The sequence below is a fragment of the Terrapene carolina genome, unplaced genomic scaffold, assembly GCF_002925995.2.
Source record: "Terrapene carolina triunguis isolate 2854851 unplaced genomic scaffold, T_m_triunguis-2.0 Scaffold85, whole genome shotgun sequence".
NCBI classification, from domain to species: domain Eukaryota; kingdom Metazoa; phylum Chordata; order Testudines; family Emydidae; genus Terrapene; species Terrapene triunguis.
The window spans coordinates 13,039,289-13,052,929 of record NW_020664436.1 but is presented as its reverse complement, the minus strand read 5'-3'; the positions used below and the strand labels follow the sequence as shown (position 1 = coordinate 13,052,929).

At 43.0% G+C, this 13,641-nt stretch overlaps 1 protein-coding gene across 1 annotated transcript in view; it reads left to right on the top strand.

The window, feature by feature from the left end:
- CNST (consortin, connexin sorting protein) overlaps positions 1-13,641 on the top strand; it is an 86,558-nt gene that overhangs the window by 33,243 nt on the left and 39,674 nt on the right. Inside the window, exon 5 of the mRNA XM_024210280.2 lies at positions 4,719-4,924. Coding sequence (XP_024066048.1) covers positions 4,719-4,924 — 206 coding nt within the window. The remainder of the gene's footprint in view (positions 1-4,718; positions 4,925-13,641) is intronic.

Below are 13,641 nucleotides of genomic sequence, written 5' to 3'. Positions count from 1 at the left end.
CTCACCCCCCGCCACTGCCCGCCCGCTCACCTCCTCAGTCCCGCCCCTGCTGCCTCACCTGCCCCCCCGCCATTGTCTGCCCACTTGCCTCCTCAGCCCCCCTCCCTCACCCGCCGCTTGCCTACTCACCCCCCGCGGGCCGCACAGTGAGCCCACCTACTCACCCCCTGCGGGCCGCACAGTGAGCCCACGGGGGCCGCATGTTGTGCAGGCCTGACTTACGGCCTGATCTGGCTCCGTTTGAATTCTCCCTGTTTAGTCTATCTAGCCCAGTAGTTCTATGTTGTGGCCTCCTATTATACCAGAAAAAAATTCCCTCCCCCCTATTGTTCGGGGGCCACCCCTTGCATTTTGCCATAAAGAAAGGCCTCCAGGTAAAAAAAGCCTATGATCTAGGCTTTTCTCCCGGACTCAATGCCGTAGTACTGAGTGCCTTACAAAATTACATTATTCCAGCAGGTAAACTAAACATAGTCTCACTCTTCAGTGCTCTCCTCCTTTCTCTACACTGAAAGAGGGTTTTATTTTTATATTTCTCTATTGATATTAATAATATTTATCATAGTAAAATCATTATGAGAAAACTAGTGGTGAAGCTTATAGCTTTTTCCTTTTGTCCAGAAGGCAGTTAAAGTTTACAGCCATTCTCAAATCTTTTTAGGAATAGTGTATAGGCATGGGCCAGTCCCCAAAAAGACCGTCTTCTGCTTTCACAAGTCTCACACTTGCTCTTGATAGACCCATAGAGTGCAAAACATCCACTGACTACAATGGAGCAAAATTGGCCCTTTCATTCATATTCTCTTTAAAGGCTGTATGCAGTCAGTTATTACAAAATGACTCCAAAACCCAGGATATGCGTAATAAATAGCAGTAAAACAGGATATTCATAATAAAATAGCAATGTTACCAGGCAAAAACAGAGAAAGCTTTGTAGAGAAAGCTTAAATGTACCAAATTCGCTGAAAGAACTATAGAGGCATAGAATGCCACTATACGGACGAATGAGCTGTTTAGCTGCAAAAGTGGCAAAACTCCACAAAGGATTAGAAACATTGTCAGGTTTAAAAATCAGAGGCTTGAAAACAAAATCCTTGTCTTTTACTGATAACACCTTAGATTATGAAAAATGAAAACCAAAAATTGAAATTTTAATTTACTTTTCACCCCAGTTATGCCCCTTGTTTTAGTCAGTTTCATGCTCTGGTTCTGCTGCAAAAAATAGAGGGAAATGCTTGAATAAAATGTAATTTCTTCTTCTTTTTTATCACACTGAAAACAATCCAATTAGCTTTTTGTATTTTTGTCATTGTTCCTACTACCTGAGTTTCCCTCTACACATAAGAGCAGTGGAAACATAGTAGGAAACCAAGCTACCAAGTGGATACACAGCATGGAGAGAGGAAGAGAAGGCTCTATAAAAATTGAAAGGGGAGTTGTCAAGGGGAAAGGACATAGGAAGCATGTTGTACATTTTTTTCCCCCCTCCTGTTAAGAAATCACGGGCAAGTTGATCTTGACTCATACGTATGGAATAGGTTTTCAAGCCCGGGTTGGGGGGGAAGCTTTTAAAGAACTAACCTCTTCTAAAGCACTGATGTTCAGGTCTGAGTCAATCTCCCTTCCTATTTCCCTAAAAACAAAGGTGACAAGTCAAATGGGTGTGTTATTTTTAAACATTGCTATTATGTTGTCCAAGAAAACTGAAATTTGACTTCCACCATCACACTATCCATCTCTCGTCTTGGGCTGGTGCTTAGAGCAGTGCAGTGGGAGTAAGGCGCCTGTGTTTTCATTGGGACTCTACCACTGACGTGCTGCATGACTTTAGGGAAGTTCGTCTCTCGTTGTGTGACTGAGTTTTCCCAGTTGTAAAATGGAAATCATATCTGCCTTTTGTACACTGGTTTAAGAGTCTCTGAACGTTGCTTCTAGAAGCACAAAATATTATAAAAATTTGATTGTAATGTTTTTGTATATGTTCACAGTAAACTATCCCTGGAATGAGGCTCTTAGAATGGCAAACAAGTGACCACTAGGATTGCTGCATTAGAGACTTTTGCATGAATTATCCAATGCCAGGGCTGGCTCCAGGCACCAGTGGAGCAAGCTTGTGCTTGGGGCGGCAGATTCCAAGGGGCGGCATTCCATCTAATCCTTTTCTTTTCTTTTTTTTTTGCGCTTCACCGCTTTGGCCGCCCCTCCAGATTTTTTCTTTTTGGTTTGCTGCTCCCGCTGCCCTGTAGGGGGCGGCAGCGTGGAGGACGGGAGCACCCTGCAGCAAGCCCGGCAGGACAGCCCGCGTCCTTCCCTGCCTGCCGACCGGAGTGGCGCGGAGCCTTCCCGGCAGGCGGTGCGCACGGAGGGGCCGCGTGGCAGCGCCCCACTTAAGGAAGCCCTGGGGGCCCCCCTTCTCTCTCTCCCCCGCTAGCCGGGGTGCGCACTCCGCTGCCCGGGGTCTGCAGGGCCGGGAGTCCCCCTGCACCCACGCTTCCGCCGCCCCGCAGGTTTTTTGTTTTTTCTTTCCTTCACTGCTCCGGCCGGCCAGTTTGTTTCCCCCCCCCCTGCCGCTCCGGCCGGAGGCAGGTTTGTTTCCCACCCCCCTTTGCCGCTCCGGCCGGGGGCAGGTTTGTTTTCCTCCTCCCCTCTCTCTCCCCCCCCCGCCTTTGCTGCCCTGGCCGGCCCGGCGTTTTTTGCTTGGGGCGGCAAAAAAGCCAGAGCTGGCCCCGTCCAATGCAGATCTTCAAACTCAGACATGTGCTTTGCCTCCAGAATCTCTTGTAGGTTCTCTTCCTATTCCGTTGGCAGAGGATTGTCGCTCAGCAATACTGAGTTTAAGCAGGATATACTGATTAAGGAGATGATGCAACTTATAAGTGAGGGAACTGAAATCCTGATGGGTATTAATAGTCAGATTGCATTTGATGAGCCTCCATAATTTCAGTGCAATAGCAATGGTGATTCGTGAGGTGTCAGCTGCTTAAAAGTGAGGTCTAATGGAACATAAATTTACAAAGGAAGAACTCTAGAATTATCCTTATGGAGTTATTTTGTAGCATTTTTAAAAGATTAACCCTGGCACAATTGTAACCAAATGTTGTAAAATGACATTGCATGATACACTTGAGATAATACACCGCTTGGTGCAGTTCATATGAGCTTTCCTACTCATGGGAGCATTTGATAAATTATACAGAAAATACATCCTCTTGTTCATATTTTTTTCCAAACTAAATTCGACACATACACTGTAAAAACTTAATAGCTCAAAAATTGCAGAACTTAAACTTCAAATTTAGAACATGGTTAGAATATCTGAGGAATTGGTTGCCTTGCTAAGGCTTAAGCTACACTCAAATTTGCACCTGGCTGGCTTATTTATTTATATAATTTATTTCAACGAGTGGGCCATAAACAAAGTTTTTAGCTATTAAAAATGTACAATTGAGCTTGCTGAATACCAGATTCCTAAAGATTTCTGTGGAACCTAAAGACGCCCAGGTCCAGTGAATGATGAGGTGAGATATTAAAATAGGGAACCAGGAGATCTCTGCTCTGTTTCCTTCCTAGTTTAGCAGGGAATTGAACATAAGTGAAATGCAGTGCTGATGAAATTTGTGTGAGGGAACCGTATCTGTCTCTCTTACAAGTCCTGCCATCGCACCTGCAGAGTTCATAAATGCTGTTTATGCACTGTGAATAACTTCTTAATGCTTAAATAATCATAGCTATTTATCAAACTGAATTTACAAGCTCTGCAATTACATATTGCTCTTAACTTTCCCAAAACCTCTCAGGGAAGTCACATCTGCAGAGTCCTTCACATAGCTCCCAGAGTTTCAGAAGGGGCCCTTTAAAATGGGGGAGGGGGGAGAAATGCCTTCAGCCATAGTAAAAGTAGTCCTGTTGTTTATGAAGGCTAATGTTCAAAACAACTTTGAAGTTTTTAAACTAAGCCATTTTTGAGCGATGAGCCTACCAAAAAGTTAGAAGTCTTGTAAGTTCCATGTCTCCAAAATTAATTAATCTCAAACTTCCAGCAACAAAAGTGCCTCTTTGGCCCAAGGCCACACCTGATACATTTCAAAAGGAAGTTTTAAAAAATGTTCAAAGGGATCAAAATCAGGATTACTGTAGAAATTGTCACAGCCTTCATTATATGAAGTCACCCAGGCCACTAATCTCTTTCTGAATTATGCAGAACAGTTTTAACTGGTTCAATATTTTTCCTAATTGGACCACAGCACCTCTTTACTTACAGCTATAAAAAAATGCATGAAGTGTGTTAGCGCTGGTCCACAGTAAGCCCCCAGTTCGAACTAAGATACGCAACTTCAGCTACGTGAATAACGTAGCTGAAGTCGAAGTATCTTAGTTCGAACTTAGAGGTACTTACCGCGGGTCCACACGCAGCAGGCAGGCTCCCCCATCGACTCTGCCTACTCCTCTCGCGGAGCAGGATTACCGGCGTCGACGGCAAGCACCTCCGGGATTGATTTATCGCGTCTAGACAAGACGCGATAAATCGATCCCAGAAGATCGATTGCTTGCCGCCGAACCAGCGAGTAAGTATAGACGTACCCTTAGTGTTTCTCAGATAGAGTCCTGCATCAGTGTCAGTCCATCTGTTACACCTGACTTTAACAAGACCAGCAGCTTTGTTTTCAGTTTCCTAGTAATACTTGCATCCTAATCTAGGTATTTGTTTCCATTTAAAGAAGTGCCTTCAGTGGACACCACAGCACTCAAGAAAGAGAATGCTCTCCTTAAAGCTACAGACTCAGTTCATGATGAAGATGCTGATGAGACAAATGTGAACTATCAGCAAAAGCAACAAAAACAGACTTTGCAGTTCCTTTTTTCCATGCTTCGAGAAGAGTTTGAGCAGATGGACTCAAGGATACTCCCTCTATGTCTCCATCAGGTATCCCGTGTATCAGCATGTTGTTACATGTGATTATATTTTTATACTATTTTTTTGTCCTAGAACTTGTCTTCTCTAGAAAAAAAAATACTTTAACATGTTTTAGGTAACACATGCTAAAGTCCTACTGTAGACAAGTCAATTTGTAGTTTTAAGATGTGTTGTGGTTAAAGAAAACCCTAAGGGGGAGGTTTTCCTTCACTATCTAGTACATGTTAAAACTGCAAATTGCCTTGTGTTAAAATCCTAGTATAGTTATGTTAAACCACACCCTTTTTTATAGATATGGTCCCAGAGTAGGGTTGCTAGACATCCAGTTTTTGACCAGAACACCCTGTCGAAAAGGGACCCTGGTGGCTCTGGTCAGCACTGCTGATCGGGCCGCTAAAAGTCCAGTTGACAGTGCAGCGGAGAAAGGCAGGCTCCCTGCCTGCCCTGGCTCCGTGCAGCTCCCAGAAGTGGCCGGCATGGCCGGCTCCTAGGTGCAGGGGCGGCCACAGGGGTTCTGCGCGCTTCCCTTGCCCTGAGCACCGGCTCGGCAGCTCCCGTTGGCTGGGAGCTGCGGGGGCGGTGCCTGCGGGCCTGGGCAGTACACAGAGCCCCCTGGCTCCTCCGCCTAGGAGCTGGACATTCTGGCCGCTTCCGGGAGCCGAACAGAGCCAGGGCAGGCAGGGAGCCTGTCTTAGCCCCGCTGCGCTTCTGACCAGCTGGTTCTGGCTAGAGCCCGAACCCCTGCCCCAGGTCAGAACCCCCTCCTGCACCCTAACTCCTTCCCAGACTCCACACCCCTTCCTGCATCCCAACCCCTTGCCCCAGGTTGGAAGCCTCTCCCACACCTAACTCCCTCCCAGAGCCTGCACCCTTCACCGCCACCCTCACTCCCCCAACACCCTGCCGCAGCCCTGAGTCCCCTCCTGGAGCCTGCACCCCACACCTCCTCCTGTACCCCAACCTCCTTCCCCAGTCCTGAGCTCCCTCCCGCACCCAAACTCCCTCCCGCATCCCTGGCCTCATCCCAGAGCCCACCCCCCCATCCAGAGCCCTCCCCTCTACCCCAGCCTTGAGCCCGCTCCTGCACCCTGAACCCCTCATTTCTGGCCCCACCTCGGAGCCCTCATCCTTTCCTGCACCCCAAGCCCCTGTCCCAGCCTGGTGAAAGTGAGTGGGGGGGGGGATGGAGTGAGAGGGGGCGAGGCCTTGGAGAAGGAGTGGGATTGGGGACAGGGCAAGGGTTTCGGTTTTGTGCAGTTAGAAAGTTGGCAGCCCTATCCCAGAGTTGAATACATACAGTTTAGGGGGGACACATCTCTTTAAAATCACTTAAAGGTTGTAGATATTGGTATAAGTAATAATAGATTGGTTCTCTAAATAGCATTTTAATCTGGAAATACTCTTATTGCAGACTTTTGTTTCCAGCGTTAACTTAATGTATGGATGGTAAGGATCACTCTTACTCAGTTGAAGGTGGTTTTTATCCCATTAATATGTGCTGATGATTCTTCTTCCATGTAACCTGTCATAGTGCAATCACTATCTTAGCTCTACATCAGGCCAAGAGAATAGGCAGTGTTGTAAGATGCATAGCTGTGGATTTGAAAAATAAGTGAGAATTAATGTTCAGCTGTTTATTTTTGCCATGTAAAAGAAGCAATGAGGGATAAAAAGGCATCTTTTAAAAAGTGGACGTCAAATCCTAGTGAGGTAATTAGAAAGGAGCATAAACACTGCCAAATTAAGTGTAAAAATGTAATGAAAGCCCAAAAGGAGTTTGAAGAACAGCTCGCCAAAAACTCAAAAGGTAATAACAAAATGTTTAAGTACATCAGAAGCAGGAAGCCTGCTAAACAACCAGTGGGGCCCCTGGACGATCAAGATAAAAAAGGAGCACTTAAAGACGATAAAGTAATTGCAGAGAAACTAAATGAATTCTTTGCTTCAGTCTTCACGGCTGAGGATGTTAGGGAGATTCCCAAACCTGAGCCATCCTTCGTAGGTGACAGATCTGAGGAATTGTCACAGATTGAAGTGTCATTAGAGGACGTTTTGGAATTAATTGATAAACTTAACAGTAACAAGTCACCGGGACCAGATGGCATTCACCCAAGAGTTCTGAAAGAACTCAAATGTGAAATTGCAGAACTATTGACTATGGTTTGTAACTGGTCCTTTAAATCAGCTTCTTTACCCAATGACTGGAAGATAGCTAATGTAATGCCAATATTTAAAAAGGGGTCTAGAGGTGATCCCGGCAATTACAGACCGGTAAGTCTAATGTCAGTACTGGGCAAATTAGTTGAAACAATAGTAAAGAATAAAATGGTCAGACACATAGAAGAACATAAATTGTTGGGCAAAAGTTAACATGGTTTCTGTAAAGGGAAATCATGTCTTACTAATCTATTAGAGTTCTTTGAAGGGGTCAGCAAACATGTGGACAAGGGGGATCCAGTGGACATAGTGTACTTAGATTTCCAGAAAGCCTTTCACAAGGTCCCTCACCAAAGGCTCTTACATAAATTAAGTTGTCATGGGATAAGAGGGAAGATCCTTTCATGGATTGAGAACTGGTTAAAAGACAGGGAACAAAGGGTAGGAATAAATGGTAAATTTTCAGAATGGAGACGGGTAACTAGTGGTGTTCCCCAAGGGTCAGTCCTAGGACCAATCCTATTCAACTTATTCATAAATGATCTGGTGAAAGAGGTAAACAGTGAGGTGGCAAAGTTTGCAGACGATACTAAACTGCTCAAGATAGTTAAGACCAAAGCAGACACTGAAGAAGTTCAAAAAGATCTCACAAAACTAAGTGATTGGGCAACAAAATGACAAATGAAATGTAATGTGGATAAATGTAAAGTAATGCACATTGGAAAAAATACCCTCAACTATACATACAATATGATGGGGGCTAATTTAGCTCCAACTAATCTGGAAAGAGATCTTGGAGTCATCGTGGATAGTTCTCTGAAGAGGACCATGCAGTGTGCATCGGCAGTCAAAAAAGCAAACAGGATGTTAGAAATCATTAAAAAGGGGATAGAGAATAAGACAGAGAATAGCTTATTGCCCTTATATAAATCCATGATACACCCACATCTTGAATACTGTGTACAGATGTGGTCTCCATCTCAAAAAAGATATACTGGCATTAGAAAAAGTTCAGAAAAGGGCAACTAAAATGATTAGGGGTTTGGAATGGGTCCCATATGAGGAGAGATTAAAGAGGCTAGGACTTTTCAGCTTGGAAAGAGGAGACTAATGGGGGATATGATAGAGGTATATACAATCATGAGTGGTGTAGAGAAAGTGAATAAGGAAACGTTATTTACTCGTTCCCATAATATAAGAACTAGGGGCCACCAAATGAAATTAATGGGCAGCAGGTTTAAAACAAACAAAAGGAAGTTCTTCACACAGCACACAGTCAACCTGTGGAACTCCTTGCCCGAGGAGGTTGTGAAGGCTAGGACTATAGTAGGGTTTAAAAGAGAACTATATAAATTCATGGAGGTTAAGTCCATTAATGGCTATTAGCCAGGATGGGTAAGGAATGGTGTCCCTAGCCTCTGTTTGTCAGAGGGTGGAGATGGATGGCAGGAGAGAGATCACTTGATCATTACCTGTTAGGTTCACTCCCTCTGGAGCACCTGCCATTGGCCACTGTCGGCAGACAGGATACTGGGCTGGATGGACCTTTGGTCTGACCCAGTATGGCCATTCTTATGTTCAACGGGCTAGTGCTTTGCTCCCCTGCAAAGGGTGACTGGGAGTGTGACGATAATGTAGCATAGATATGTGGCTAGGATCTTTTGCACTATAATACACAGTTCAACAGTGTTGTTTTGCTGAATGATGGCTCTAAATATTGACCAGAAGGATGTATTTTGAGGGGATCACTTTAGCTTCCTTTTTCTTATGGTGTCTGACAATGCTACTTGATGGACTTATTCTTTTGCCATCATTGTTGAAAACTGAGTATCTGTGTTCTCATTTGAAACTGTTCTTCAGCTGATTTCTGCAGCATAGTGGTTCCTTTGCTGCTGCATTGCCTCTTGTTGTCAGTGATATAAATGACCAAAATGAGTAATAAATAAAATAGGCGTCAGATTCCATAAATATATTGTATATTAAAAAATAAATATTTTACTGGCAGTTTACATTAGCAGTGGACTTTTCTATTTTTTAAAAATGGTGCTTTAGTGAAAAGTTTCTGTTTCCTTGCATTAATTATGTATGTGAAACTTTGTTAGCACTAATTTAGTCTCTTGCCTGAAACAGAGTCTATGTTTTGTGCTGGCTCGTGAATATCAACACCATATAAAGTAGGCATCGTAAATAGTGCAGAGATTTCAAAGTATTTTACATATATTAATGAATTTATCCTCACAACTCCTCTGTGAGTATGGGAAGCAGGTAAATTCTAGTTGTTCTACACATGAGGCAACTGAGGTACAAAGAGGCAGATTCTTTCAAAGTCATGCAGGAAGCCTCTGGCAGAACTGAGAATAGAATCTGTTTCCTGACTCCCAGCCATGTGTTCTTACCACAAGATCAACCTTCCTTCCTGAGAAAAATGAAACAAGCCCTATGTTGGCCATAGTATATTTTTATTAAGCTGGAAAAAATGAAATTGTTGGAGAACAAAGCTTGTTATTTTCTTGTGAAATGAGCACTAATTAGAGTATCATCTTCTGTGGAATGGATTAATCTGTCATGAAGGGCCTGATTGAGATTTACTAACATAGCTTGCCAATAACTTGTATATGTAGTGTGTTTCTATCATTTTCTAATATGATGAGCCTTGACGTCTCACAACTGTTCATCCAGTATAGAATTAATTTTAATCACTTTTTATTTCATATGAACAAGTGCAATTTAAAACCAACTGCTGTATTAAAGGATCACTACAGCATTAAAATTCAGAATGGTATAATAAAAAGCTCACAATAATTGTTTTCCAGGCATCAGTATACTGGAGCGTGTAATAAGGTGTCATGGAGTGTGGGGGGACACAAGGCCCTGCACCCCCGGCTTCCTGCGATTCACTATGACTCTCAGCCAGCCAGTAAAGCAGAAGGTTTATTTAGACGACAGGAATACAGTCCAAGACAGGTCTTGCAGGCACAGACAACAGGACCCCCTCAGTTAGGTCCATCTTGGGGTCCCAGGGCACCACAGCCCCCTTGGGAGGTCAGAGCCCCATCTGCCTCCCAGCCATGTCACCAGCCAGCTCTGAACTCTTTCTCTAGCCTTTGTTCAGTTTCCCGGGCAAAGGTGCCACCTGGCCTCTAACCCCTTCCTGGGTTCTCATGTTACATGCTCAGGTATCCTCCCTCGGCCAGTCTCCCATCCCCCAATGCAGAGCATCCTAGCCACACTCCCCTGTCAGCATTCAAAGACCACAGTAAGAACAGTCCCAGTTTGTCACATAAGGATTAAGTTTAATTAAGTAGAAAATTATCCTTTGATGTTTAACCGCAGCACATGCTTTTCAGATTTCTAGGAGCGTGCACATAATTTTTGTTTCTGTCATTACAAGACAAAAAATATAAACGCTCCTTGAGTTGTTCCAGGAATTTCTGGAACTACCATTCCAGGCAGCAGCCAGGATATACAAAAATATGAGTCTTAGAATTCATCTGTCAATTCCCCTTTGGAGATGTTGGCTCGAAATAGTCTAGTAGGACTGAGCACCAGGAACACCCAATTTGTAACCCAAGCTCTGCCACTGACTTGCTTTGTACCTTGGGCAAGCAATTCAAGCACATTTTTGACCGCGCCCACTAATTGAGACACTCCGAAATGTTCAGAGGTAATAATCACCCATTGCTCCAGTAGAAGTCAATTGCATATCAGATGCTGCATTTCTCAAATTGGGCGCTCAAATGTCGAAGCATCAACAACATGTGGGCTCTTCTTAAAATTTTTGCCTTAGCCATACTATGCCGGTTGTCAAATAGGAATAATGCAAACCCTCAATGTATTTGAAGATTAAGGCTTTTGAAATTGTAAAGTTCTGTATAATTGCTAAGTGATGTTTTTATTTCTGAGCTGTATATGCTTCACCTTGTTAAACAAAACTCCTTTTTATTCCAGAGCTCTACAGGAAATTTTGCACAGGTCTTGTGCACACTTTGCCTGTCTCTCACAAGTACAGTTAATACCTTACTGTCTCAAACTGAGAAGCTGTGTTTGCAATGAGGGAGCATGGGAAGGAAAGGCACATTTCAGTGAATAAATGTTGGCTTTTCTGCACCATCTGATTCCATTAGTCTAGTTTCCATTGCTGTTGGAATTAGCTCTGGTCATCTCCATAAAACTCCAAACCACCAGCTCAGAACCAGAACATCTCTCTCAGCCCCAGCCTGGAAATACACCCATCCTCTGAGAAATCTAATAGTTTGGTGTATTTGAGGAGATGCCTTGAGTCCTCCTGGCTAGTTACATAGACTGTAACAGAATGGCATCTCTACAATTTTAAATGCAAGAGATTAGTCCTCTTGGTAATACCAAACAAATGGATCCCTTTACTTGGTGAACACAGAAATACTTGCTATGTTCTACACCTATCCTACTATGCCATTCAGGCTATTTGTCTGGGAGTTCTGCTGCTGCTAAATACTTGCACTTCTGGTTTTCCTGTACCAATTGAAAGTCCATAATCAGTAACATACCCATTTTAGTGAACTCTGCATTTAAAAAATTACTCAGTTTTGTGAACACTATATTGATACTGTATCTTGGTTTTATTTATTTCCATGTCCATGTTTTGATATGGAAAGTTTCTCATGGTAACTCACTGGTGAGTATTATAGATCCCCTTCTGTGTCAAACTACAGAAGATATGCGTTGTTTGTGCCCCCAGCTGGGAAGTCTTAGCTCTTTAGCTGTAGCTATAGCACCTCATGCTTTTAGCTCTGGAAATCTCCACTTTAGTCCCCAGTGTATTGGCCGAGATGATGGCCATCACTCTGGTATTTAGCCTCAGGTTATAGGCTGGTTGAGTTTCAAGGATTAGAGGTTAATCTAACCTCTTCTTTTTCTTCTTTCTTGCATTAATCCCATGAAATGTGGTCTGCTCTATGAGTCCTCTCCCTCCAAAGTACTCTGTTCAATGCCATATCCTCTATCATATTATATACTGACCTGTCTTCCTTTATGACATCCCCCCACTCCTTCTTGGGTTGACTTATCAGTCTTTTTTTTCTTGGTGGACTTTGTCTCAGTACCGTGCTTTACATGACCAAACCATCTGAGCCTGCACTCCCTCATTTTTTGTTTATGGGTGTTAATTTGAGTATATCTCTAACATACACATTCCTCATGTGGTCTTTCTTACTTATGCCATTCATCGACATCAACAGTTGCATTTCTGTGGAAAAGATTATTTGCTCATGTTTCTTCTTTGTTGCCTAACACTTAGCACCAGACAGTAAAACCAAACGGACCATGGTTTTATAGACTTTCCCTTTTAATCTTACTGGTATCTTCCTGTCACATACTACACCACTTATCTCTCCCCATTTGAGCCACGCTTTTATTATTGTAGCTCTCATTTCATCCTCCATTTCCACATTTTCCTTGATTCTGGAAACCAGATACTTGAAACTTTGTATTTTCAGTATTGTCTCTCCCTCTAGTTTCAAGGATAGTTCTTCATTGTTCACATTATTGAAATTACATACTATATACTCTGTTTTTCCTCCGCTTATTTTGAGCCCATGTCTCTCCAACAGACTATTCTAACCTGTCTTAAACATTTTTATATGATCTTCTGAAATATTACTTCAAATAATGAGACTTCCTTCCTTACATAATTTTTACCTGCACCTGTCCTTGGCTATGTTTTGATTTCCAAATTAAACTGAAATGGTACTATAGATTCTATATGGAACAGGGAAAGTTCACTAGCCTCCTGTATCTATCTGCCGGATAGCTTTTTGTTTGTTATGACACACATGGGTTAGGTCAGCCTAGATCTGGTAGAACAGTCTTTAAATGCTGTCTCTCTGTGTTTCTCATTGTTTTCCTTTGGCAGAGCTGTCACTTAAAGGTCATGTTTAACCCATTCTGTTACAGCAATGTCATTAAAAGGGGAAAAGCCTTAAGTTGGTTCTACCTCATAAAATCTATAATGCAGGTCATAGAGCTGCCATCTGGCTTCATTTTGTGCCTGCTGTCATGTTGAAGGGTTTTTTGGCTATCAAGACCCTGGGCTTAGTGAATTGAGGAAAGATGGCTAGATGCTCTTCCACCTTGTAGACTGATGCAGAGGAGCAGCCTAGCTAAGAGGCTGGGAGAGAGAACCTGAAGTGAAAGTACGTGGTACCTGCAATTGTACAGAAAACAATTTTATCACAAGTCTGACAGTAGTTGATACTTTTCTTAAAGCCCCAGGTTCTGAAATCCTGTGATTTACATGACAATTTCAGCTTTCATTTAAAAAAAAAAAAAAAAGTTTCTGGCCTGTGTAGTTGTAGAAAAAAGCTTGAAAATGTAACCAAACTGTAATCTATAAACTCAAAAACTAGAAGACAAATAAAAAAGACCTTTTGTTTTTTAAATCTTGAGATTTTTTTGAGGCCCAACTCATGATTTTCAAATGCTTGGAGTTCGCAGTGCTGTGAAAGGGACATAAAGAGGCGAGTAGTTATATCTGTGGTCTGTGACAGTCTGCATTCCCCCCCCCACACACACCTTTTAAAGTTCTCTGTCCA